The sequence below is a fragment of the Ranitomeya variabilis genome, chromosome 2 (assembly GCF_051348905.1).
Source record: "Ranitomeya variabilis isolate aRanVar5 chromosome 2, aRanVar5.hap1, whole genome shotgun sequence".
Classification (NCBI taxonomy): domain Eukaryota; kingdom Metazoa; phylum Chordata; class Amphibia; order Anura; family Dendrobatidae; genus Ranitomeya; species Ranitomeya variabilis.
The window spans coordinates 1,047,848,437-1,047,874,997 of NC_135233.1; the positions used below are offsets into that span (position 1 = coordinate 1,047,848,437).

Genomic DNA, 26,561 nt, shown 5'->3' on the forward strand with positions numbered 1-26,561 from the left:
TTTCATCTGACCAGAGAGCACCTTCTTCCACAAGCTTGGTGTGTCTCCCAGGTGGCTTGTTGCAATCTTTAAACAACACTTTTTATGGATATCTTTGAGAAATGGCTGTCTTCTCGCCACTCTTCCATAAAGGCCAGATTTGTGCAGTGTACGACTGATAATTGTCCTATGGACAGACTGTCCCACCTCAGCTGTAGATCTCTGCAGGTCATCCAGAGTGATCATGGGCCTCTTGGCTGCATCTCTGATCAGTCTTCTCCTTGTTTGAGATGAAAGTTTAGAGGGACGGCCGGGTCTTGGTAGATTTGAAGGTATGATACTCCTTCCATTTCAATATGATTGCTTGCACAGTGCTCCTTGGGATGTTCAAAGTTTTGGAAATCATTTTGTATCCAAATTCAGCTTTAATCTTCTCCACAACAGTATCACTGACCTGCCTGTTGCGTTCCTTGGTCTTCATGATGCTGTGCTTCAAACAGAACCCTGAGACTATCACAGAGAAGGTGCATTTATACGGAGACTTGATTACACACAGGTGGATTATATTTATCATCATTAGGCATTTAGGACAACATTGGATCATTCAGAGATCCACAATGATCTTCTGGAGTGAGTTTGCTGCACTGAAAGTAAAGGCGCCGAATAATATTGCACACCCCACTTTTCAGTTTTTGAATTTCCACAAAAATTTAAAATAACCAATACATTTCGTTCAACTTCACAATTGTGGTCCACTTGTTGTTGATTCTTTACCAAAAATTTACATTTGGTATCTTTATGTTTGAAGCATGACATGTGGGAAAAGGTTGAAAAGTTCCAGGGGGCCGAATACTTTCGCAAGGCATTGTGTATATGCATATATCACATTTGTAGTAATATGAGCTATGAAACTGTTTTCTTGCTTTTTTTTTTTTCTTTTCGTTTTAATTAATCAAACTTCTATTAAAGCCACATGATAAATCATTTAAATAGTCTCACGAGAACCCGGGCTTATAAAATAATTATTTCTGTGATGACAGCAAGACGACAACATTTAATACTTGAAAAAGATGGCTGGATGGGGACCCAACCCACCATCTGGACGTGAATGAGAAACGACACCGTGCGTGTGATATAATGCACCATTACAGCTAACACAATATGCTCAAAGATCAGTAAAAGAGAATACAGTGGGGAGTTGGTCGAAGGAAAATGTTATTCTTATTGTTGTGTCAAGGAAAATGCATAATATGCTGTTTGCTGAATATCAGTAGAGTTGAATAATGCAACGAAAAAAATCTGAGTTTAGAAAAATACACAGGCACAATTTTTTGTTTTGCTGCCTACCATGAGCAAGAGGCGGCTGATGGGGGCATTCATCGATGGCGCCTGCGCTATGAATAAATGAAAAAACAGTTCCCCTGTATTTTTAATAATCAGCCAGGCAAAACTGACAGCTATGCGATGCAACCCTCAGCTGTCAGCTTTAGGCATAGGCTGATGGGGTAGTAGTCCAATCAGCCGTTGCCTGTGATCGGAGGTAAACTTTTGACCTCCGGTCACAGCTGCGGGCTCGCGCTGTCATCTGACAGTGAGCGAGCCGTGGATCTCTGACCGGCGGTCTTAATCTTACCGCCGATCATAGCTGCCAGTGTTTCTCTCGCTGTCATGGTGCTTGGGGAGCCAAACCCAAACTAACACGGATTTCCTGGTGAAGTCAAGGTTCGGAGTTTGTGCCCAAATAGTAGGTGTTCGGTACGGACACCAAACTTTAGTCTTCGGGTTCGCCCAAATTTACTTGTGAGATTAAAAATCATATTTACGTCACTACTAGTGATGGGCAATCGTGCCTGCATAACGTGTTATCCAAGTAGCTTGGGCGTGCTCTAGTAATAAGTTCAAGTCCCTGCAGCTGCATGTTTTCTGGCTGTTAGTCACAACACATGCAGGGATTGCTTGTTTGTTAGGTAATCCCCGCATGTGTTGTGACTAACAGCCAGAAAACATGCAGCTGCAGGGACTTGAACATATTTTTCGAGCACGTCCAAGATACTCATTATCCAAGCACGTTCGCTCATTACTAGGCACTACGCATAGATGACACGTTTAGGCCATGTGCACACGTTCAGGATTTTTACCGTTTTTTTCGCGTTTTTTCGCTATAAAAACGTGATAAAAACGCGAAAAAAACGCTAACCTATGCCTCCTATTATTTACAAGGTATTCCGCATTTTTTGTGCAAATGTTGCGATTTTTTCCGCGAAAAAATCGCATAGCGGAAAAAAAAGCAACATGTTTAAAAATGCGGAATTGCAGGGATTCCGCACACCTAGGAGTCCATTGATCTGCTTACTTCCCGCACGGGGCTGTGCACACCATGCGGGAAGTAAGCAGATTATGTGCGGTTGGTACCCAGGGTGGAGGAGAGGAGACTCTCCTCCACGCACTGGGCACCATATAACTGGTCAAAAAATAAGAAATAAAATAAAAATTAGTCCTATACTCACCCTCGATGTCCCGCGCAGTGTTCCCGCCTCACCGCTGTACGCTGCCGTTCGGTTCCTGTAGCTGATGTGCGGCGAAGGACCTTGCCGATGACGTCACTGTCCTGTGATTGGTCGTGAGCGGTCATGTGACCGCTCACGTGACCGTGACGTCACGGAAGGCCCTGTGCGCACAGACCAGCTATAGGAAGACGAACGGACGCCGCTTATGAGATGTCTGGGTGAGTATAAGCATTTTTTTATTTTTTTTATTATTTTTAAACATTCTATCTTTTACTATAGATGCTGCATAAGCTGCATCTATAGTAAAAAGTTGGTCACACTTGTCAAACAGTATGTTTGACAAGTGTGACCAACTTGTCAGTCAGTTTTCCAAGCGATGCTACAGATCGCTTGGAAAACTTTAGCATTCTGCAAGCTAATTACGCTTGCAGAATGCTAAAAAAAACGCGAAAAAAACGGAAAAAAAACCGCAAAAAAAAAAATGCGGATTTCTTGCAGAAAATTTCCGGTTTTCTTCAGGAAATTTCTGCAAGAAATCCGCAACGTGTGCACATGGCCTTAGGGTAAAGTTTTGTGATGAGCGAGTATGCTTGTTACTTGTATTTCTCTGAGCAGGTTCGGGCGGTCTTCAAGTATTTGTATGTGCTCGGAGATTTAGTTTAGGACGACGTAGCTGCATGAGTTGCGGCTGCTAGACCCCCACATGTATTCATGTTGTCTAGCAGCCGCAAATCATGCAGCTACGTCGTCCTAAACTAAATCTCTGAGCACGCCAAAATACTTGGAGACCACCTGAGCATGCTTGGAGAAACCCGAGTAACGAGCATACGCGCTCATCACTAGTAAAGTTATGATTGGCAACACATCCCCTTATGATTGGTTCAGACTGCAGCTCTTCTCCACCATCTGCAGCTCTGCCTTCTTACATTAGTACAGTAGGAAGTATATAATATGCACAAGCACAAAATACATTCTCCGTGGGGAATTAAACAAGTATTTTTGTAGAAAGAAAAATGGCAACTTTTTACCAGTTCACGCTCCTCTTGCCGCTTATAAAAACTGTATTGGAAAGAGGATGTGGTGAGATAGGGAATAATAATAATAATAATCATCTTTATTTATATAGCGCCAACATATTCTGCAGCGCTTTACAATTAAGCGGGGACAATAGGGAAATAAGATTTAAAGGAAATCTGTCAGTAAGATTTACCACCAAACCTCAGTTACGGACTGTAGGGGTTTGTGCTCACTCAGCTGCCCCTGAGGAGGCGGTTTACATGCAATAGTCCATGAAAAACAGTCCATTTAGCCCTGCGGATCTGCCCGCTCAGGGCAGCGTCTTTAACAACACAAACTGGAGGTCTCATCACCTCCAGCCACAGACACTAAATGAGACTCGGCCTCCATTATATCTGCCAAACCACGATCCTGGGGTTGGGAGATGTGAGCCGTCATTCCCACCCATCTCTTATGACAGCTTGGAAAACCCGGCCCTGGAATGGCCCAAATAACTCGCTCAGCACTATAGGTGCTGGAGCATACTTCCGAGCGCACATCACCGAAGCGAACAGCCATAATTATATGATTACACTTATCTCCCCTCAAGGACTTGTCCGGCGGCCATCTTACAGGACATACAGGTGAATTTGCATGTTCATTCAGAGCACTTAAGAAGACACTGCTTCCTGAGGTTGTTTCCCTACCCAGAACCATCCTCTTTAGCTTGATTGATGGCTCACGCTCTGATTTCCTATTCTGGAGGACAGTAGACAGTAAGCTCCCAATCAAGCTAAAGAGGCTCCAGCTGGGCAGGAAAACAACTTCAGAGGGCAGCTGTTCTTTAAGTGCTCTGTCATGCCCAGAGAACTTATCGGAACATTTGCATACCAATGAAACTGCTAATTATTTAGGAATGCAGTAACAGATAGAAGATATAAAGGTGTCAATGGATTGAAGACCTGCATATCATGTATGCGGTTTGGGGGGTTGAGGAAAGGAAGATGTTAGATTCTCTTGAAGGCAAATTTATAAGCTGCAACTTTTTAAAAAGTCCCTGTTCTCCGTCCAGTATGACAAGGTGTCAGGAAAAAGAATAAATGACTACATTACAGCTTTAAAATTCAAAATGTGCCACACTTTGAAGAATTTGGCACAAATAATGGTAATGTAACCTCCAGCAACATGGACTTCAATTAATCATCTCATGATACATTGATGCCTTGAAATAGAACAGATAAAAGTAAACATTTGGCTGCCATTTGTAATTGCAATAAAATGTGTAAGGTTCTCTTCAAAAATGTCCATTCTACTAGGGGAGTTCTAAAAACTTTGCGAGGTGATAATGGAATTTCTAAGCTTATTCCTACATTCCAGACAGTTTGAGAGGAAAGCCGGGTGTGATGCCGCTTGTGTATGACACCTTGTTTGATTTGGTTTAGAATTATTTATAAGAGTATTTATTATTAACATGGTGTAAAGTGTAGAAATCAGAACAGATTTCAGGATGTAAGGAGAGGACATACTACACGGCCTTGCTGAGACAGCAATCACAATCCATGCCGGGGACGGCTACAGCCCTGGGTGCATTGACGGATGACACTAAAAGCGGAAATTCTAAAAAAGCGCACACACATATGGACACATTTTGTTGTTAAAGTTGCAAACCTAAACTTCTATATCACTGCTTTATAAAAGTGAATTTTTCACATAACTACAGGTGCGTCTCACAAAATTAGAATGTCAAGAAAAAGTTAATTTATTTCAGTTCTTCAAAACAAAAAGTGAAACTCCTATATTATATAGAGTCATTACAAACAGAGTGATCTATTTCAAGTGTTTATTTCTGTTAATGTTGATGATTATGGCTTACTACCAATGAAAACCCAAAAAGTCATTATCTCAGTAATTTAGAAAATTAACAAAAACACCTGCAAAGGCTTCCTAAGCATTTATAAAGGTCCCTTAGTCTGTTTTAGTGGCTCCACAATCATGGGGAAGACTGCAGAGGACAGATGTCCAGAAGGCAGTCACTGACACACTCCACAAGGAGGGGTAAGCCACAAAAGGTCATTGCTAAAGAAGCTGGCTGTTCACAGAGTGCTGTATCCGAACATATTAATGGAAAGGTGAGTGGAAGGAAAAAGTGTGATAGAAAAAAGTGCACAAGCAACCGGGATAACCGCAGCCTTGAAAGGATTGTTAATAAAAGGCCATTCAAACATTTGGGGGAGATCCACAAGGAGTGGACTGCTGCTGGAGTCATTGCTTCAAGAGCCACCACACAGACGTATCCAGGCCATGGGCTACAAGTGTCACATTCCTTGTGTCAGGCCACTTGTGACCAATAGACAATGCCAGAAGCGTCCTACCTGGGCCAATGAGAAAAAGAACTGGACTGTTGTCAGTGGTCCAAGGTGTTGTGTTCAGATGTAAGTAAATTTTGCGTTTCATTTGGAAATCAAGGTCCCAGAGTCTGGAGGAAGAGTGGAGGCGCCACAATCCAAGCTGCTGGAGGTCTAGTGTGAAGTTTCCACAATCAGTGATGGTTTGGGGAGCCATGTCATCTGCTGGTGTAGGTCCACTGTGTTTTATCAAGACCAAAGTCAGCGCAGCCGCCTACCAGGAAATTTTAGAGAACTTCATGCTTCCCTCTGCTGACAAGCTTTTTGGAGATGGAACTTTCATTCTCCAGCAGGACTTGGCACCTGTCCACACTGACAAAAGTACCAATACCTGGTTTACAAACAACAGTATCACTGGGCTTGATTGGCAGCAAACTTGCCTGACCTTAACCCCATAGAGAATCTATGAGGTATTGTCAAGAGGAAGATGAGAGACACCAGACCCAACAATGCAGACGAGCTGAAGGCTGCTATCAAAGCAACCTGGGCTTCCATAACCCCTCAGCAATGCCAAAGGCTGATCGCCTCCATGCCACACCGTATTGATGCAGTAATTGATGCAAAAGGAGTCCCGACCAAGTATTGAGTGCATTTACTGAACATGCATTCCAGTAGGCCAACATTTCGGATTTTAAAATCATTTTTCAAGCTGGTGTTATAAAGTATTCTAATTTACTGAGATAATGACTTTTGGGATTTCATTGGCTGTAAGCCATAATCATCAACATTAACAGAAATAAACACATGAAATAGATCACCCTGTGTGTAATGACTCTATGTAATATATGAGTTTCACTTTTTGTATTGAAGAACTGAAATGAACTTTTTGATGAAATTCTAATTTTGTGAGAAGCACCTGTATATCACAGCGTTAAGAGTATTTAACCAGGTCTAACGTGTATTGACTATAAATTGTATTGAAAAATTATCAAATGAATTGCAAATTTATTACTTGCCATGAAAATGAAAGTAAAGGGGTGGCCCGAAACTAATACTAATTTTCATCTTAAATGTCTATTTATTTTAATATAATAGTTTTTCTAATATGGTTTACTTAAAAAGTCCCTACTGGTCCCTCTGCTAAACTATAAATATACAGTATATATATATATGTTTGGTTTTTATACTTTTTTCCATTTTGGTATCATTTAGAATGCAGTCTGCATGTTTTGTGCACATGGTGCGTTTTTTTTTCCGCAAAAAAACGCATCGTGGTAAAAAAAGCAGCATGTTCATTAATTTTGCGGATTTTCCGCAATTCTATGTATTTGGAAAAAAAACGTGAAAAAAACGCATATGGTTTTCTGGCAGAAATGTCCGTTTTTTGTCAGGAAAATTTCTGCAAGAAATCCTGACGTCTGCACATACCCTTAAGATTGCACTTTTGTTTTTCTTATACTTTTGTACCATTTTATATGGTGATTATGTGTCAAGACTTTGGGCACCAAATCAATGGAGTCTGTTTATTTGAAGTGTCTGAGAAGCGCTTTCTTCACAAACCCCAGATTCTCACCACAGGGAATGTTGTTTGCCAGTCAAGCAATTTGTCAATAGCCTAAAAGTACAAAATAATCTCCATTTTAATGAGGAAAGAAGCACCAGACAGACAATAGATAAAGGTGAGCAGGAAATGTCAACCACCTGTATATAATTTAAACAATGACATTTCTAAATGCGCCAGGATGAGCAATCAACATGAAATATGACTACATGCAATATTGACTATATAATAATGGAGTAAAGGCCACAAAAAATATTAATGGTAAGAATAAAACATTCACACTGCATTTTTTTTTAAACGTGTACTTTGAAGCGGATCTGCTGCAAAATCCACATCAAAGATGATTCAAAGCAGTTTTTGATGTGGATTTCGAAATGGATCTGCTACAAAATCCATGTAAAAAAGTAAGACTCTTGTAGACCAGTCATAAAGGGAATATGTCAACAGGTTTTTGCTATGCAATCTGACAGCAGCATAACGCAGAGACCCTGATTCCAGCGATGTATCACTTGGTTTACTGGGTGCAGCAGTTGTGATAAAATCACAGTTTTCCTTGCTGTAGATCTAGCAGAGCTCAGAATGCTGAGCCTTGTATAACCCCGCTCTACACCACTATTTCTGCTAAACGGAGATTGGAGAAGGTGGTGAAACGGTCCCATGGCAATATTTATATCTCCGCTATCTTAACGACACCTGCAGCCAATCAATTGTGACAACGGTTGTGTGCGGTACTTACGGTAATCACTGCTGTGGCCACTGATTGGCTGTAGTGATCATGTGTCAATATAGAACGTCATTATTGCTGCAATATAACAGAAATCATGGGGGACTTTGGTGCATTGGTGCTCGATTATATGGCTAATTTATTTTTAAGATCGACTGTCATTTAAACACATTTACAGCCTATTTTTTTTATTATTTATATTAATTCATTTTATGAGGAGCTGGACAACTCAATTGTAAAAGGTGTCTGTGTAACTGTATAGAATTTGATCGCTGCTACGTCCTGTGATCACAGCAGCATTTACACTCATTTACTCAGGAAGTCTCTAAAGTCAGAAAGGGTGTTCGTTTACTAAAAGAGAGGAGGACTGGCAAGTGCACAGGCTGTATACACAGACAGGAAATGATCTTCCAGCTGATTGCTCTCTCATATACTCGGGAATAATCCTGTGTTCTGTATGAGAGAGCCGCTGTCAGATTCATTCTATTCCCCAAAATCATTCATTGAGGCCTCCATATGCTTTACAGTGACAACGATCCCACCGATAGCAGCAGGTTCCGCCGACTTTCGTCTAATGTGTATGGTGGCCTTTACATGAGCTAGCAGGCTTGTAGAAACATTATCTGGTCACCCGACGGCAAGTGAATTAGTGATTTGAAATTGAGAAGGACACAAATAAATAAATTATATATTATATATATACATACATATATACATACATATATATATACATATATATACATATATATATATATATAGGTCCCTTCCTCAGCCCACAATCTACTAAAACTCTTATGCATGCTCTCATCATCCCCCACCTCGATTACTGCAACACCCTCCTCTGTGGCCTCCCTGCTAACTCTCTTGCACCACTCCAGTCTGTCCACAACTCTGCTGCCTGGCTAATCCACCTCTCCCCTCGCTACTCCCCATTTCTCCCCTCTGCAAATCCCTCCACTGGCTCCCAATTCCCCAACGAATCCAGTTCAAACTACTAACACTGATCTACAAAGCCATCCACAACCTGTCCCCTCCCTATATCTCTGAACTAATCTCCCACTATCTTCCCTCACGTAATCTTCGATCCTCCCAAGACCTCCTACTCTCCTCCACACTTATTCGCTCCTCACACAACTGCCTCCAAGATTTCCCATCCTCTGGAACTCCACGCCTCAACACGTCCGATTATCCACCACCCTGGGATCCTTCAGACGGAACCTGAAAACCCATCTCTTTAGGAAAGCCTCCAGCCTGCTATAAATAAATATATATATATATATATATATATATATATATATATATATATATATATACACACACACACAGTTAGGTCCATATATATTTGGACAGAGACAACCTTTTTCTAATTTTGGTTATAGACATTACCACAATTAATTTTAAACAAAACAATTCATATGTAGTTGAAGTTCAGACTTTCAGCTTCCATTTGAGGGTATCCACATTAAAATTGGATGAAGGGTTTAGGAGTTTCAGCTCCTTAACATGTGCCACCCTGTTTTTAAAGGGACCAAAAGTAATTGGACAATTGACTCCAAGGCTATTTCATGGACAGGTGTGGGCAGTCCCTTCATTATGTCATTCTGAATTAAGCAGATAAAAGGCCTGGAGGTGATTTGAGGTGTGGTGCTTGCATTTGGAAGGTTTTGCTGTGAAGTAAACATGCGGTAAAGGAGCTCTCCATGTAGGTGAAACAAGCCATCCTTAAGCTGCGAAAACAGAAAAAAAAACATCTGAAAATTTGCTACAATATTAGGAGTGGCAAAATCTACAGTTTGGTACATCCTGAGAAAGAAAGAAAGCACTGGTGAACTCATCAATGCAAAAAGACCTGGGGCCCACAGAAGACAACAGTGGTGGATGATCGCAGAATAATCTCCATGGTGAAGAGAAACCCCTTCACAACACCCAACCAAGTGACCAACACTCTCCAGGAGGTCGGCGTATCAATATCCAAATCTACCATAAAGAGAAGACGGCATGAAAGTAAATACAGAGGGTTCACTGCATGGTGCAAGCCACTCATAAGCATCAAGAATAAAAGGCTAGACTGGACTTTGCTAAAAAACATAAAAAAAAGCCAGCACAGTTCTGGAAGAACATTCTTTGGACAGATGAAACCAAGATCAACCTCTACCAGAATGATGGAAAGAGAAAAGTATGGCGAAGGCGTGGTACAGCTCATGATCCAAAGCATACCACATCATCAGTAAAACATGGTGGAGGCAGTGTGATGGCTTGGGCATGCATGGCTGCCAGTGGCACTGGGTCACTAGTGTTTATTGATGATGTGACACAGGACAAAAGCAGCCGTATGAATTCTGAGGTCTTCAGAGCCGCCATACTGTGTGCTCAGATCCAGCCAAATGCAGCCAAACTGGTTGGTTGTCGTTTCATGCTACAGATGGACAATGACCCAAAACATAAAGCCAAAGCAACCCAGGAGTTTATTAAAGCAAATAAGTGGAATATTCCTGAATGGCCAAGTCAGTCATCTGATCTCAACCCAATTGAGCAGCATTTCACTTGTTAAAGACTAAACTTCAGACAGAAAGGCCCACAAACAAACAGCAACTGAAAACCACTGCAGTGAAGGCCTGGCAGAGCATCAAAAAGGAGGAAACACAGCGTCTGGTGATGTCCATGAGTTCAAGACTTCAGGCAGTCATTGCCAACAAAGGATTTTCAACCAAGTACTGAAAATGAACATTTTATTTACAATTATTTAATCTGTCCAATTACTTTTGGTCCCTTTAAAAACAGGGTGGCACATATTAAGGAGCTGAAACTCCTAAACCCTTCATCCAATTTTAATGTGGATACCCTCAAATGAAAGCTGAAAGTCTGAACTTCAACTGCATCTGAATCGTTTTGTTTAAAATTTATTGTGGTAATGTCTAGAACCAAAATTAGAATAATGTTGTCTCTGTCCAAATATATATGGACCTAACTGTATATATATATATATATATATATTTATATTTCTGGAAAAGTTGCAAAGAGTTTGATAATATACGAAAACTAGTGTTTCAGTACTACACATCCCTTTGAATTGTTTTGGACAAACTTTTCAACTTGCTACAAAAAGTTACGAGTTGTGGCAAGAATCTGAAACTTTTGAGAAATACAGGGTTTAGCTGAAGAGCTGTACATCCAGCACGGCTGTTATTCACAAGTGTCAAAGGCTTCTTAGGTAAAGTCCAAAGTGATTTGTGCAGCATAAAAAAGGCCATTTCTCAAAGCCAACCCGGGAAGAATAGGTTGTCAACAAACGTAAGGAAACTGCTCTAGACGCGTCCAACATCTCCGCTGCCGGATGAAATACAGGTCTGACATTAGTACGTCATGAAAATAAAATGGGACTTCAGGATGGATGGGGAGTGGGGAAATGAATCAGATTTAAGGCTCCAGGTACAAGCCGGTGGGATTTGTGGCCTATGGTTCTATTGTAAACATGTCTGCGGAGTCATTTCAGATCTGATGTATTGTGCCGAGTGCACAGGTAGAAGTCAGAAGAAATCCCTCCTCTGTAAGGGCTTTTCTTCTTTCAGTCATGGCCTCCTTGTGCTCTGAACCCTATACGAGAAGAAAGCCATAACTCACGAATCCAAGACCGTGAACAGATGACAGGACGATGACGTCTCAAAAGCAAAAAGAAGGGTTTTGAACTCCTGGGATATAGATATTTTTCTTCTTTAATATCTCCATCTTGAAGAGGCAGAAGAAATGTACATAAGGCAAAGATGACAAAGGAAAAGGCAGAGAGTCAATACCCATTGGATGAATGTTGTCCGAGCCTGGAGATTTCAGAAGGACCAGACGGTCTTCTTCTGTGCCTGGGGGCTTCCCTGTTCTCTCAACAGAAGACGTTGTGCGAAGAATAGGGCAGGTTTCATTTCAGTAGTCGTTTTTTTTTTTTTGGGGGGGGCAGATCAACACTGACAGAAGAACAACTGTCAGCATATTACTCCCCTCTCACCAATGAAAATACATGCATGTTCAGTAAAAACGAGCATGCATGTGGATTTAGTTTGGAACAGTGGACTGGTGGCAGTTATTAAAAGCGCGTGTACATCAAGGCTAAAACCACAATGTGGACAGGAGTCATTCATACACGCCCACACACAAAAAAATGGAGAAGAGCCAATAAAGGGTATTACATAGGGAGGGATGGCTAGAAAAATATCTAAAAGTGGGGTAAAGTAACAAAAGGACTTGCACTCGCCTGATCTAACCCCGTACTGGTGATTGTGATGCCACAACTTCCTACACACATGACCTGTGCAGCCAATCACAGGTCTCAAGGATATGACATACGACTGCTGAGGTCTGTGATTGGCTGTGGTGGACACATACGTGAACAGCATGTCATCGCCGCAGCCAAGGGCACAAAGACCAACAAGGAGCGCTTAACCAGTTCAAGATCAGGACATTTGCCCCCCGTTCCTGACTGGGCACATTTGTTGTTTCTTTTCATACAAGCGGTTTAAAGAGCTGCAAAATTATTTTTTGTACAAATACTAAAATCAATTTTGCCTCTAATTTTTATTTGTCATAGTCATGCTCCCTTTTCTTTTTTTTTCCCTCCGATATCGGCCAATATCTGTGGGGAAAGAGGGAAATGAATTGTTTTTTAACATTTCTTTTATAACCAAAAAGGACTACTAAAATTTTAAAATTTACTCTCTTTTACGTATCAGTAACTATTTTTATATATCGGACATGTTATTTTTCTACATCGGCAGGGCAAGTAACAGAGATTTGGATTCGCAGAGGCTTTTTTAATAGTTTAACTTTTTTCCTGCTTTTTATTTATGTTTTTTTTTTTTTATTCATTCCACATATTGTGTCCTCCAACTCATAAAAGACTATCGGGGAGCATTTCAACACATAAATTGTTGCCAGATTTCCCCTGTAACTGGACCTGGTTTATTAGCTCCAGTTACAGACCTGACTGTCTCCTAGGACTCAGCAGCTCCTGCGCTCTCTATATACCAAACACTAACCAACATGCTGTGTCAGGTTTGTCTAGTGCTGTGTATACAGTGATCGGGAAGGCAGAGACTGTTATAAGCGGCATCTGCCTTCTCTAGGAGGAGTCTGGCTATGTCTGAAAGACCGCTCCCTGCTCCCATGGCTTCACAATCGCATGCTGCTTCTCTTCTATGAAGATATATTTTAGTTTTATTTTAGTCGGTAAGCATGGTTCAAAAATGGTTAACCAGTTCAAAACTAGGTCATTTACATCCGCTTCTAACCAGGCACATTTTATTTTGGACATACCATAAAAATAGCTGTAAACATTTTTCTCGTTTGAACATTCAAGTGATTTTTGCATATTTTTGGGTGATAAATGGGGCTTATTTTTATGTCACTGTCATATTCTTTTTACTTATTTTTTTTGCTGATTTCCGGAAATATTGGTGGAAAAATAAAAGGAAATAAGTTTCTGTTTTTACCACATTTGTTACCACAAAGAAATACTAAAATACATTTAAAAATGTTCCTCCTTCTGTAACAAATCTATATTTTTTTTACGGTGGCGGGGCAAGTAAAAGCAATTTGGATGTTATTTTTTTAACTATTACATTTTTTATTTTTCATTTATTTAACACGTTGTAAACTCATTAGGTAATAAAAGACCTTTGGAAGCATTTGAATATTGAACATTTTTTATCTTCATCTTATTTCCCATGTAACTGGAGCTGGTATATTAGTCCTAGTTACAGGGGAAATGCTGCCTTCTGGCTGCATATCAGAGCTCTCAGGGTCTCCTATGACCCAGCAGCTCCTTCTCTATACACTGCGATTACATGACTGCTAGGTATGGAGAGCTGTCAGCGCTTCCTATTACTGCATATACAGCGCTGTTAAGTGCTGTGTATACAGCGAAGAAGGCGCACAGACGGTAATAAACAGTCAGTGGATTCTCTATGGGAACTCCGACTGTCTCGGGCAGCCGGATCTCCACCCCCGCAGCTGCACAATTGCGTATAGCTGCGCTCCCATGCAGTGATGTCTTAGAACATCAGTGTAGAGTAGGAGCAGGACCGCTAAGACTCAAACGACAGTCCAGAAGCTGTTACCTAAATTGTGTATTCCTCCCCCCTCAATAAATCAATATTCTAGGAGCGGGACCGTTACGACTCAATGGGCAGTCTGGAAGTTGTTACCTATACTGTGTATTCCCCCCCTCTATAAATCAATATTCTAGGAGCAGGACTGTTAAGACTCAATGGTGAGTCCGGTAGCAGTTACCTATACTGTGTATTCCTCCCTCCATAAATCAATATTATAGAAACGGGACCGTTAAGACTCAATGGGCAATCCAGAAGCAGTTACCTATAGTGTCTATTTCCCCCTCAATAAATCAATATTCTAGGAGCAGGATCATTAAGACTCAATAGGCAGTCCGGAAGCAGCTACCTATACTGTGTATTCTTCCCCCCTCCATAAATCAATATTCTAGTAATAGGACTGTTAAGACTCAATAGGAAGTCAGGAAGCGGTTACCTATGTTGTGTATCCCTCCAGCTTCCATAAATCTAAATTCTAGGAGTTAGTCCATTAAGACTCAATGGGCAGTCCAGAAGCTGTTACTTATATTGTGTATTCCTCCCCTCTACACAAATCAATATTCTAGGAGTGGGGCCCTTAAGACTCAATAGGAAGTCTGGAAGCTGCTATCTATACAGCGTATTCCTCCCCTCCATACATCAATATTCTGGGAGCGGGACCGTTAAGACTCAATGGACAGTCCGGAAGCTGTTACCTATACTGTGTATTCCTCCCCCCCTCCTTAAATCAATATTCTAGGAACGGGGCCGTTACGACTCAATGGGCAGTCTGGAAGCTGTTACCTATACTGTGTATTCCTCCCCCCCTCCATAAATCAATATTCTAGGAACGGGGCCGTTACGACTCAATGGGCAGTCTGGAAGCTGTTACCTATACTGTGTATTCCTCCCCCCCTCCATAAATCAATATTCTAGGAACGGGGCCGTTACGACTCAATGGGCAGTCTGGAAGCTGTTACCTATACTGTGTATTCCTCCCCCCCTCCATAAATCAATATTCTAGGAACGGGGCCGTTACGACTCAATGGGCAGTCTGGAAGCTGTTACCTATACTGTGTATTCCTCCCCCCCTCCATAAATCAATATTCTAGGAGCGGGACCGTTAAGACTCAATGGACAGTACGGAAGCTGTTACCCATGTTGTATATCCCCCCCTCAATAAATCAATATTCCCACATGAAACACATACATTTTGTAATATATCTTTTTTGAGAAATCTGAACTCTCTCTTCCTGGACTGATCTTTCCCTCTCTAAATTTTCAATTCACAGGAAAAAAGGTGTCTTCAGTGATTTCAAACTTTCCCATTACTGAGATAGGAAAGGACAGTTAATTGCTCAAAGTTCTAAGGAAAATTGCAGCAGGAGGTTTGTGTCAAGCTCCTCCCTTCTCCATGGAAGGCTACGAGCACAAACTGTTATCTCCCATTTCAGTAGCGGGAAAATCTGTCGTCACTGGATACAGATTGTAACCAACAATTCAGAGAGAAACATCAGTCCAGGAGGAGAAAAATTCATTGTGGTATGTCCTGATGAAGAGGTATGATCACCTCGAGGCGCGTTGACAAATAAAACCGCCTCTGGTCTCCTATTGTAATCTATCTTATTTTGGATCCTCGGCAGCAAGGGTTTCTTATCCACGTCCATCTCCAAGTTTGTATACAGGAGAAAAAAAAGTAGATTTCTCTAATAAAAATAAACAACTTTGTAATATATCTTATGTATACTATTGATTTATAAAATAAAATGACGGATACTCTAAGCACAAGAGGATAGAACAGGCGAAAATTGTTTTTTTGTGATTATTTTATCACAATGTCGGCCTTTAGGTAAACTTTTTGCGATCCTGGAAAATTCTTTTTTTAACATCTACTATCTGGCTGGACATCAAAGTGGGCTTATAGCCCGGCGGTAAATGTGCATTACTCTATGCCAGCGACACTATCTTCTTTAATTAGAAGGTGCCTAGGCAAAACAAGCGAGAATAAAGTTCATTATCAACTCTCTCCTAGCTTTTTGGGGTTTTATTGATGGAGCCGGCAGGTACTATTTCGATGTCGTTTCCCCTTCTCATTATAAGTAATACTAATAAAAATACATCTGCTGAAACATCCAGACATAAAAGATGAAAAAAAAAAAAGTCATATGTATATAAAGCTACCCAGAGCAACAGCACATAACCAACACCGCTGGTTTATTACAGAAAAATGATTGTAGGATCAAGAGGCAAATTAACCTGTCAGGAAGCTGGAACGTGCCCCCCGCCGACTCCGGTCATTCCATTAAAGTCCAAATTGCCGGGAGCCCACGCTTTATAACGTTACAATGTCTCGGCAAAGAGAAAATTGTATTATTCAAATCAGACGGAGGGTAATTTGCCAGTGTTTTGGGTAAGCCGGCCGACAAATTGTTCACTTCTGCGGTGCATAATTGATATCCTCCAACAATGACATCAATTCTGCACCAAAGGGTCTTCTACGTGGGATTTCTGTACCCGTCGCCTGATAAATATGTAAAAGATCCAGATAAAAATGTCACATTATCATTTCGAGATGTTAGCGGAAAGCCGCTGTTCATTGGGACTAATCAAATCTCATTCTAAGCAGAAGTGGCCGACGTGTCGGGGGACATTCAATCAGGAGCACGATCGTGTTCGCCGAGGACAAACATTCCCTTCCCAGCAGAAACGCCATCCCTAATCGTATATTGTCTTATGAAGTAACGCACTCTAATCGCTGCCGTGAGCGGTGAAATGAATACGTCGCCCATGCAATATTGACAGGGGTCGGATCATATACATGCTCAAATATTAAAGTATCCATTTACACATTGGATGAGGAACGTGGAATGTAACTATGGGAATAATTTCTGTGGCTCGTGGAGTTTCGGACGATCGTCTGAGCTGAGTCACAACAATTTAGTTATTATGTCTGCCCCACGCCACCTCAATTTTTGTTTCTAAAAGAACCACCTGCATGCTTTGTTATCTAAAGCCATTCACAAGCAGGGGTGGACTACCTCCCCCGTACCTTCATTATAGGCCCATTGTGTCTCAATACGGAATGCAAAGAATACCCAAATTCCACTTATATCGACTCCACGTCATCATCTAGCGGCTGCACATTGGTTTAATAGGAACCATAATTCGTACAGCACACCTGTCAGCTTGAGGAGTGTCGAGCGAGACCCTTTCATAAAGCTATATTACTATTCTTCACTTATTACATCTAGCAGTACCTTAATAAATTGACATTGGGGCATTATAACCAGTTTGTGCAAATCGATTTTCACGTCCCATTCCATCGGCCATGACAGTGGTCTGAGACAGCTGGACAAAGGTGGGACTCCTCATCCCTCCCGGCATCCATAGCTTTCTTTTAATTAGCTGGCCTGGTGCAAAGTGGCATAAATAGAGTCCGATGGGCCACTATGCAAAATTTAGACCTAGGCCCCTACCTGCAGTTAGATGTATGGGCCATTGTAGCGTTCCAGATCCTGTGAAGACATACGTGCTCACCCTCTCCTATAAGCCCCCCATCCTGTAATAATTGTCCCCGATCCTGGCCCATTTCTGTAATAATGTCACCCATCCTTGGGCCCTTCCGGGTATAATGTCCTCCATCCTGGGCCTCTTCCACTAAAACATGTCCTCCATCCTGATAGAATGTCTCCCTTTCCTGGTATAAAGTCCTCCCATCCTGGGCCCTTACTTAGTACAATGTCTCCCTTTCCTGGGTCCCATCAAGTAATATATGTCCCCCATCCTGGGCCCCTCCAGTAATATATGTCCCCCATCCTGGGCCCCTCCAGTAATATATGTCCCCCATCCTGGGCCCCTCCAGTAATATATGTCCCCCATCCTGGGCCCCTCCAGTAATATATGTCTCCCATCCTGGGCCCCTCCAGTAATATATGTCCTTGTTCTCTTACGCTTGTCCAACAAATGTAAAAAAAAATCAAACAATTCTACTCATCTTCTTCCACGGCTCCCACGACATGCAGCCAGAAGCTGACTTCAACGTGCAGGCGACGAGCAGCGCATGACACCACTGCCAGGGACCGCCAGTGACCTGCACGCCGACTTCAGATGCCATCTTCTGATTGGCAGGCAGAGTGTACTGCAGTGCAGGGACCCGGCGGGTCTCAGCGAAGCCATACATTTTAGCTGAATGTGTGTCCTCAGGTGCACATTGCACATCCAGTTGAAATGGCTGCTAATGTCGGCGGGCCTCCTCCCACAGGGGCACGCTCTGATACTGCGCGATTGTTACATCCCTGCTGGCGTAATATCACGTGTGTCACACCGCAATGCTGACGTCGCACCAGGGTGACTAATATAAAGAATAGCGGAGTATGCTGGGAGGTAAGAGGCGGCACTCCCGCTCTGTTAACAGACCGCTGCTATGGCTGATGGAATGGGAGACATGTAAAAAATATCACACCAACTCTAGTTGTAAGTGTTTGTCAATCAAATGTGCACCCATTGGTTATTCCCATCTTACCAAAATATCTCTTATTTACAGGAATGGGTGACAACTTGCTCACTGTGATAACTTGCTGAATCTGAGGATGTGACTCTGAAGTGACTCACTGGAGAAAGGAGAGTAATTGAGGACTGCTAGTTTCACGGCGTCATGAAGGCACCGATCCAGGGACAAAATAAGTAGCAAATATTATTATTAACACAATAAACATTTTTGGACTCTAAACCTTCTTTACCCCCAGTAATAACATCTCAGCTTTACCCTGCTTTCTGCTCTTCTTGCCCAACAGAGGTGCTGGTTGATCGCTCCGCTTTGGCGGCGTGGCAGCTGGTGTCCCAGTACTTATACTCTAGGATCTCTGTGATAGTACTGATAAATAGGTAAACTAGCATTGTTTTTTTATATATTTTAATAGTGAAAAAAAATTCTGAAATCTGTAAAAAGAAAAAATTATCTGTTGTGAACTAATTTTCTCAGACCTATTACTTTATATTTTCATCGATGGAGCAGTGTGAGGGCTTATTTTAAGGCGTCCCGAGCTGTAGTTTTTCATAGATACCCTTTTGGGGTAAATACGACATATTGATCATATCATATCTTGCACTTTTGGGTGGAGACGCTATGGATGAACTAACAAAATCTGGTGTTATCAATTTTTGTTTTTGACGATTGTAATTGGTTTTATATAATCTTATAATTTAAAAAGACCGGACTTCTACAGTTGTGGCGACAGCAATTATGTTTATTTTTTTAATTGAGAAAAGCGGCGGTGAGTTAAACTTTTACACTTTCAAATCTTTTTTATTTATCAATTATTTTTTTTTAGTCCCGCTAGTGGATTTTATCCTGTGATCGTTTGAACTCTTAAACCTCCAGTATTATAGTATATGTTGGTGGTCTCATTTCAATCTCAGCCTAAAGATGGGCTTTAGATGTACCCAGATAACAGCGATGGGGGGCCTTCGCCAGCCCCACAGCTGAAATAAGAATCCACTGGTACCCGCGATCGTGACACAGAGGGGAATAGCACATGGGTGATGGGTGTGGGCGAGCATGCGCTCCTGGAATCACGCTATGCAAATGTGGTCACCGATTGACATTGGCATTTAAAGAGTAACCATGGTTTTAATTTTTACTACATAAATCAATCTGGTTTATCCATTAAATCAATGGTTTATGAAATAAAAATTAAAACGACGGTTACTCTTTAAATACAGATGGCTGCTGTTGCCCTGTATGGAGCGGACACAGCTCCTGAGCCTGCACCAAACACCCTGGCAGTGGCGTACATGCAAAGTGGTGTGGAAAAGGATTACAAATGTCAAAATGTAAAAAAAAAAACAGAACGTAATCATGAGAAAATCTGTTTATTGTGGGGTGATTAGGGGTACACCGTCAGTCCAGGGGTGTAACTATGATGGGTATTGCCGTTGCACCTACGACCTGGGGAACCTGAAGGGCAAATGGGCTAAATTGCGTCATATGAAGACTGATGCAAGATACTCGGGGGCCCTGTTGGAGATTTCACAATGGGGTCCACAAGATTTCAGCTACGCCACTGGCTCTGTCCAATCAATTCCTAGCTGTAGCGCATTCATACTTTCCTTCTTTTCCTGCTTTAGCTCCACAGTTGCCCGAGAGGAGTATCGTAAGGACACAAATTAGTGTAGGAAACGTTGTGGTGAACGTAACGGCGTTGGAAGAGCTGTATATAAGCTTCTGTGACCTTTCTCAGATGTTACCTGTGTCTAATCTTCCATTACAGAGCACCCTGCAGGTTTATCAGCCTTGCCGCTCCCGCATATCATCACTGCCTTCATAAGACGCATATTTGAATATGGATTATTTTAACATTTCCATGTCATTAGCGCTAATTGGAAGCATGTTTACTCCTGTCAAGCTACAAGGGCTGGGAATAAAGCAAAACATATTAAGTGCCCGGGCGGCAGGGAGTGCAATATGGAAATGCAGAAATCTGTGACATGTCGGGAGGCATTTCACACTCCTGTGTTTATTTTGTCAGAATCCCAGCTCCATTTGCATTCACCTGTTTTTCAGAGATGTGTCAGACACGACATATCCGTAGGAGACGTGAGGACGATTGTGAGAATTCTCATTTCAGATCTCTCTAATAACAAGGTAGCAAAAAATATATATCTAGAAATGAAAATCAATCAAACACAAGCGTGGAAATATCTAGGAAGTTACGCGAGATAAATGTGGCAATGGAAACAAATGGAGAACGCTCCTTCGTGGCTATAATGGATCAACCTAAGGCTGTTACGAGGCACAAAACTATAATGTGACGATGTTGTACCCAAGTAAAGCGTCTCGGACAAGTGTTATCGAGTCGCATGAAATACTAAAAGATATGAGTTATGCCGTAGTGTCAGCTGCTTAGTGACGCTATGAGCTCCCAGGATGCACCAGTGCACGACAGTACCAATGGCTATGACGAGTCCTTGATTCACATACCGGGGGCCTGAGACCCGTCAGTGGGTCCCAAGACAAACGCGGGCTCCATGTAATCTTTTTTAGTGTTCACTGGGGTACAGCAGCCATTTTTGGGACAGGATGTCAGACTATCTTAAAGTGAAGCTGTAAGTAAGATGACGGTACCATAAAATAGAAGAGGAGATGCTGACCTATTTATGTCATTTAATACAGTATTTTCCTGTAGAAAAGCCTCAAACATCCACACCTTCTCACACATACAAAGAATGAGTTCTGTTTCAATCTCTCAGAAACGTCTAAAAAGCCCGAGTCCTCCCTGATACGTTCACACATATAGAAAGCCTACGAGTCCCGCGTCCCCACTCATGTAGAGAAAGCCCATAAAGAAAGTCTGAGTCCTGCTTCACTAATAAAGAAAGCCTGTGAGTCCTGCCTCACCAATAAAGAAAGCCTGTGAGTCCTGCCTCACCACTAAAGAAAACCTGTGAGTCCTGCCTCACCAATAAAGAAAACCTGTGAGTCCTGCCTCACCAATAAAGAAAACCTGTGAGTCCTGCCTCACCACTAAAGAAAACCTGAGTTCTGCCTCACCAATAAAGAAAGCCTGTGAGTCCTGCCTCACCAATAAAGAAAGCCTGTGAGTCCTGCCTCACCACTAAAGAAAACCTGTGAGCACTGCCTCACCAATAAAGAAAACCTGTGAGTCCTGCCTCACCACTAAAGAAAACCTGTGAGCACTGCCTCACCACTAAAGAAAACCTGTGAGTCCTGCCTCACCAATAAAGAAAGCCTGTGAGTCCTGCCTCACCAATAAAGAAAGCCTGTGAGTCCTGCCTCACCACTAAAGAAAACCTGTGAGTCCTGCCTCACCAATAAAGAAAGCCTGTGAGTCCTGCCTCACCAATAAAGAAAGCCTGTGAGTCCTGCCTCACCACTAAAGAAAACCTGTGAGTCCTGCCTCACCAATAAAGAAAACCTGTGAGTCCTGCCTCACCACTAAAGAAAACCTGTGAGTTCTGCCTCACCAATAAAGAAAGCCTGTGAGTCCTGCCTCACCAATAAAGAAAGCCTGTGAGTCCTGCCTCACCACTAAAGAAAACCTGTGAGCACTGCCTCACCAATAAAGAAAACCTGTGAGTCCTGCCTCACCACTAAAGAAAACCTGTGAGCACTGCCTCACCACTAAAGAAAACCTGTGAGTCCTGCCTCACCAATAAAGAAAACCTGTGAGTTCTGCCTCACCAATAAAGAAAACCTGTGAGCACTGCCTCACCAATAAAGAAAGCCAGTGAGTCCTGCCTCACCAATAAAGAAAGCCAGTGACTCCTGCCTCACCACTAAAGAAAACCTGTGAGTCCTGCCTCACCAATAAAGAAAGCCAGTGAGTCCTGCCTCACCAATAAAGAAAGCCAGTGAGTCCTGCCTCACCAATAAAGAAAGCCAGTGACTCCTGCCTCACCAATAAAGAAAGCCAGTGAGTCCTGCCTCACCAATAAAGAAAGCCAGTGAGTCCTGCCTCACCAATAAAGAAAACCTGTGAGTCCTGCCTCACCAATAAAGAAAGCCAGTGACTCCTGCCTCACCAATAAAGAAAGCCAGTGAGTCCTGCCTCACCAATAAAGAAAGCCAGTGAGTCCTGCCTCACCAATAAAGAAAGCCAGTGAGTCCTGCCTCACCAATAAAGAAAGCCAGTGACTCCTGCCTCACCAATAAAGAAAGCCAGTGAGTCCTGCCTCACCAATAAAGAAAGCCAGTGACTCCTGCCTCACCACTAAAGAAAACCTGTGAGTCCTGCCTCACCAATAAAGAAAGCCAGTGAGTCCTGCCTCACCAATAAAGAAAGCCAGTGAGTCCTGCCTCACCAATAAAGAAAGCCAGTGAGTCCTGCCTCACCAATAAAGAAAGCCAGTGAGTCCTGCCTCATCAATTAAGAAAACCCGTGACTCCTGCCTCATCAATAAAGAAAACCTGCGAGTCCTCCCTCACCACTAAAGGAAACCTGTGAGTCCTGCCTCACCAATAAAGAAAACCTGTGAGTCCTGCATCACCAATAAAGAAAGTCTGTGAGTCCTGCCTCACCAATAAAGAAAGCCAGTGAGTCCTGCCTCACCAATAAAGAAAGCCAGTGACTCCTGCCTCACCACTAAAGAAAACCTGTGAGCACTGCCTCACCACTAAAGAAAACCTGTGAGTCCTGCCTCACCAATAAAGAAAGCCAGTGAGTCCTGCTTCACCAATAAAGAAAGCCAGTGAGTCCTGCCTCACCACTAAAGAAAACCTGTGAGCACTGCCTCACGAATAAAGAAAACCTGTGAGTTCTGCCTCACCAATAAAGAAAACCTGTGAGTCCTGCCTCACCCATAAAGAAAGCCTGAAACTTCAGCCTCACCAATAAAGAAAGCATGCGAGTCCTGCCTCACCAACAGTGGTGTGACTTGAAACTCATGGGCCCCGATGCGAAAGCTCCAACAGGGCCCCAAATATTTTAAATCTTTAATAGTAATAGTCTTTTTCTATAGGCCAAAGGGACTTTTAGGGTCCCCTAGGCTCCAGGGCCCGGGTGTGATTGCAACCCCTGCACTTGTTGTAGTTACGCCCCTGCTCACCAATAAAGAACACATGTGAGTCCTGCCTCACCAATAATGGAAACATGCGAGTCCTGCCACACCAATAAAAAGAACTTGTGAGTACTGCCTCACCAATAAAGAAAATATGTGAGTCATGCCTCACCCATAAAGAAAGCCTGAGACTTCAGCCTGACCAATAAAGAAAATCTGTGAGTCCTGCCTCCTGAATAAAGAAAGCCAGTGAGTCCTGCCTGACTAACAAAGAGAACATGAGTCCTGCCTGACCGATAATGAGAACCTGTGAGCCTTGCCTCACCAATAAAGAATATATACGTTTTAAATATTTTTATCTATGTCACACATTGTGATTAGCTGACTTAATAAAATCAAATTCATTTCCCAGATTTTTTTTCTGAGTAAGGCTTTCTCTCTCTGTGTAAAATAATCAAGTCCAATCTATAAAAACATAAAATTACTCTACCCATACAATAAATGCCCTAAGAAAAAAATAAAACATAAAAAAGCCAAAGTTGATGGTTTTTGGTCGTCGCACCGCAGCAAAAATGCAATAAAAAGGCAACCACAACATCTTATGTACCCGAAAACTGTCACTAAAAATGTCAGCAGGCCACACAAACTATTTTCCAGTACAATGTATGGTGAAATGAATGGTGTCAATCAAAACTACAAGTTGCCCCGCCAAAAAAAAAAAAAACTGTTACAATTCTTGATAGAAGGGGAGGAAAAAAAACAAAGAAAAGTAAAGTTGGCTGTTTGAGGAAGAGGTTAGTGCAGAGAGAAAAGAAAACTATAGTCTAAAGGCCAGCTAAAAAGCTATTTTTTGGAGAAGCATTAAAATAAACTAAAAAAAAGAGAGGTTACATCAGTCATCTCTACACAGCTCCAGCCTACGGCAGAGCAGTCAGCAGGAGCAAGATGGCCGATGGATCCCCCATTACCACCAGCACAATATTTACCACTTCTGCCTCCTAACTCTTGGATAAGAAGTTAGTGATATCGTGAGTTATTTTCTTTCGGGTTGTACATTAACACCAGGCTGTGTACTTACCCCCTCTCCGTACTCCGGTGCACCTCTCGCACGATAGCCTCCAAAACTTTTAAAGGATCTTCAATAGTACCCAAATCCAAATCATTCCCACTGAAAAACAATACAAAAAAAGGATATGTCATTTTTCTTGTCAATTTTATGGGTTTTACAACTGCTAAAAAAGTTTTGTATTTCACAAAAAAAAGTTAAAAAAAAAAGTTTAAAAAAAAAGTCCTTCAGAGAGGAAGAACACATGAAACTGTAGCGCCGCCTATTGAAAGTAGCAATGCTAAAAGTCAATATTGACCCTTTAACGAGTCTTGCCACGTGACTTTGGAGGGGGGTATGTGATGCAGTGACCCATGCTGCAGCTAGGGGGCGCTGTATGTGCTTCTCAGGATATGCATGGAGGCGTATCTGTAATGGCGATAATGAAACAGTGTCCGGCATTATTGTAAATGGCCGGTATGTGTCGCAGAGGGAGTTTGCGCTGTAAGCCAGTAATAATGTTGCTTTGAGACCTGTAGTCCCACAACATGTACTTGTATAGTTTGTAAAGGGAGGCTTACAGGGTTAGTCTGAGAGCTGGGCGGGTCGAACTAACCACACACATATCACTCACCTATGGGAGTGGTTACAGGTTCATAATGTGACCATGGTGTGGTCACATGGTCTCTGTAATGGAGAGTGTTGATCCTGGATGGCTTGTGTGTTGGGAGGTCCTGTGTGTGGACCGGATCCCTGAATAGTGCAGAGAGGCAGTGGATCTGAGAGACTTGTGTGTTGGGAGATCCTGGGAGTAGGATCAGATCCTGAACAGCGCACTGAGAGACTTGTGTGTTGGACGGTCCCAGGTGGGGACGGATGTCCTGAACAGCACACGCAGTGGCCTTTGTGTTGGACGGTCCCAGGTGGGGACGGACGTCCTGAAGAGCGCACGGAAAGGCCAAATGTGTGCAGAGTCTGCAACGGCCCTGCATTGGGGAAGCTACAGCCCGTCTGAAGATCTGGACTGTCACGTGGCCTGGTGAGCAAGGCACTGTCTGGGACGGTGATCCCAGTTCAGCACCTTCCCAGGAGTAAGGACTGACAGGAGGGTCAGCATGTGGAGCAGGAGCTCCAGAAAGGTAAAACCCGGGAAGGGGGCTATCATAACGGCAAAGAAGCATCTGCCAGTGGAACAGACTGTTGGTGCTTGTTGTTTTCCATGGACATTGATTAACTGTTCGGTGTACGGTCACCCATGGTAACTGAACGAAGTGAGAAGTGCAGCATGTTTACTGACTGAGTTGAAGCCGTATAAAATGTATATAATGAACTGTGCATGACCCGGGTAATGCTGCATAAAATAAACCGCATGAACTGTTTGTGTGAGAATCCCGTGCCTGTGTGACTGAATCCCGTGCTAAGCGAGTGTCCACCAGCACACTCAGTAAGCGCTATCTTAGGCTAGTTTCACACTAGCGTTTTGAGGAGCTGCGGACTTCCTCTGTGAAGCCCCGCCATCAGCCGCTAGCTCCGCCTACTTCTGCATGCTGCCTGCGTACCTATCTTTAACATTAGGTACGCAGGTCGTGCGGCTGTATGCGGATGCTTCCACATGCGTCGTTTTGCCAATGCGGAGGAAAAAAAAATGCTACAAGCTGCGTTCTACGCTGGTCGCCGCATCGTGAAAACGACGCATGCGGAAGCATCCGCATAAAGCGGCACGACCTGCGTACCTAATGTTAAAGATAGGTATGCAGGCTGCATGTTGGCCGCATGAAGATGTAGGCGGAGCTAGCGGCGGAGGTGCGGCCGAG

At 42.7% G+C, this 26,561-nt stretch overlaps 1 protein-coding gene across 2 annotated transcripts in view; it reads right to left on the reverse strand.

Moving 5' to 3' along the window:
• The window catches only part of NBAS (NBAS subunit of NRZ tethering complex), a 670,356-nt gene that overhangs the window by 117,061 nt on the left and 526,734 nt on the right, over positions 1-26,561 (reverse strand). For both annotated transcript variants that reach the window (XM_077291450.1, XM_077291451.1), the window contains exon 47: positions 24,781-24,870. In XM_077291450.1, coding sequence (XP_077147565.1) covers positions 24,781-24,870 — 90 coding nt within the window. The remainder of the gene's footprint in view (positions 1-24,780; positions 24,871-26,561) is intronic.